This window comes from Condylura cristata, unplaced genomic scaffold (assembly GCF_000260355.1).
Source record: "Condylura cristata isolate star-nosed mole 26May11 unplaced genomic scaffold, ConCri1.0 scaffold00033, whole genome shotgun sequence".
Lineage (NCBI taxonomy): Eukaryota > Metazoa > Chordata > Mammalia > Eulipotyphla > Talpidae > Condylura > Condylura cristata.
The window spans coordinates 18,986,814-18,988,931 of NW_004567134.1; the positions used below are offsets into that span (position 1 = coordinate 18,986,814).

The window sequence follows — 2,118 nt, forward strand, 5'->3', positions numbered from 1 at the left end:
CGGCGGGCAGACGCCAGGCCGGACTCACCGATGTTCATCCAGTAGATGTGCAGCGGGGGCAGGCCCCGGGGCGGGCTGCAGGGGAGCACGACGGGGTCCCCCTCCTCCACCTCCAGGGGCTCGATGTTCTCCTTCGGGAACTTCGGGATATCTGGCGCGAGGGAGAACGGCGCATCAGCCACGAGCGGCCTCGGCACCTTGCAGGCAGCAGACACTTCTAGGTGAGCGCGAGCTGGCCGGGCGCCGAGGGGCCGCGGGGGCGGCGGCTCCTGGGCCTGCACTGGACACCCGCAGCCCCGCCAGGGCCCGGGCAGGCTGGGCGGGGGCGACGCGCAGGCCAGCGGACTCGCCTGGGGCAGGGGCCGCCTCCTCCGCGTGTCGTGTGGCCGCAGCAGAGTTGGCCAGGGAACCAGCCACCTGCTCGCCCACTGCTGCGGCCAGGGTCCGGCCCGGCCAGCCAGCCACCCGGCAGCAGACCACTCCTGTGCCCCCTGCCCTCAGCGGAGGGTGCAGGGGACGCGCCTGCCGTGCGCCCGCTGTCTCTGGGGGCCTCTCATCCCACCTCTGGCCTGCGCCCAGCTCTGGTGAGCAGCCGTAGAGCAGAAGAAGCCCTGAAAACGCCCCTGGCTGCAGAATCCTCTGCCCACGGTGCTGGCGGCTTCTTTGCAGCGGCGTGGCCACCACCGGGAGCCACCCTCGGGCGCGGCCCTCCTGCTCTCTCCTGGCCCCATTAGGCCACGGATGTGGGTGCCGTGGCCTCGTGTCTCCAGTGAGGCCACGGTGCACAGGACCTGCGGCTCCGCCCGGCGCAGCCCCCCAGGCAGGCAGGCCCTGGCCCATTGCCCCGACACCCGCTGGCCTGGGGCTGGCGAGCCAGCGAGCGCCACCCCCAGATGGCCTCCAAGCGAGGGTCACTGCTCCGCCAGCCCACACTGGACTGTCCCTTCACACAGGCCTGGCAACTGGATCCCCCAGACCTTTTCAGAATAAAGTGTGGCTGCGGCTGAGTGTGGAAGGGCCTCAGCCCCCCGCCTGCCTTTGAGGGCCCCCCAACCCCATCCTCTGCCGGCTGTCCCCGGAGTCTCGCGTCTGGGGGCACCGTGTGCTCTGATTTGCATTTTAGGGGTTTGGGTTCACCTCTTTCTCTGACTCCTGCCTCCCGACCCTCCGTTTCCTCCCCTGCGCACGCACCTCTCCTCCCTCACCGCGCACCCGCGCACACCGAAACGCCAGGGTCCAGCTCCGCGAGCTGCACGGTCGCGGGGGACGCGCCCTCGCCAGTAGCGGGCCGCGCGGAGGCGGCACCTGCTCTCCTGGGCGGGGCGGGGCGGGGGTGGGGCGGAGGGGGGTGGACTGTGGGGAGGGGCGCGGGCGGGCCGGACCTGTTTACCCGGCCTGGTTCACAAGGCGCCACAGACACAGCCCCCCGCCACGAGGCCACCGCAGCGCGGTCTGGCGCTCAGGCCACGCCCCCTCACTGCCCGGCTGCGGGGCGCCCTCACTCGCAAGCCGATGGCGAAGGCCGCAGCTCGCGGGGAGCTGGCCCGCAGGAGCCCCCAGCCCGCGAGCCCTGGACGGACCAGCCCGCCGGCACCTACTTGGCACCACGAAGCTGATCTCCTCCGACATGGCCACGCCCAGCCGGTTGGCCGCGAAGCACCGGTACTTGCCCTGGAAGGCGGCCACGTGGCCGTCGTTGGGGATCGTGAACGTGCCCGAGCCGCTGGACACCACGATCCGGGGGTCAGACAGGTCGAAGGGCTTCCCGTCCTTTGTCCACGAGAACCTGCACGTCGCAAGCAGACAGTCCTGAGGCCACACTGCCCGTGTGTGGGCATCCTAGAGCAGGTGCCCAGGACCCCGCAAAGGGGACAACCAGGCCTGCACGGCGCGGCGGGGCGGCGGGTCAGGCAAGGCGGAGGTCGGGCAGGGCGGTACTGGGGTCTCAGCGCCGTGGCCATGGAAGCGTCACCTTCACCTTTCACTGGCAGATGCACCGTCCCCTCGAGGACACGGGGTCAGGGTGAGCTGACATGCCCAGGGCCTCGCCAGGCCAGGCCACGCCGGCCACTGGGCAGGGACGCGACAACTGGGGGAGGGCAGCCGGGCTCTTCCCCG

General features: G+C 71.7%; 1 protein-coding gene across 1 annotated transcript in view; it reads right to left on the minus strand.

The window, feature by feature from the left end:
• Positions 1 to 2,118, minus strand: part of CHL1 (cell adhesion molecule L1-like) — a 19,025-nt gene that overhangs the window by 15,291 nt on the left and 1,616 nt on the right. The window contains exons 4-5 of the mRNA XM_012732099.1: positions 1,599 to 1,786; positions 13 to 151 (exon numbers count right to left, since the gene is read on the minus strand). Coding sequence (XP_012587553.1) covers positions 13 to 151; positions 1,599 to 1,786 — 327 coding nt within the window. The remainder of the gene's footprint in view (positions 1 to 12; positions 152 to 1,598; positions 1,787 to 2,118) is intronic.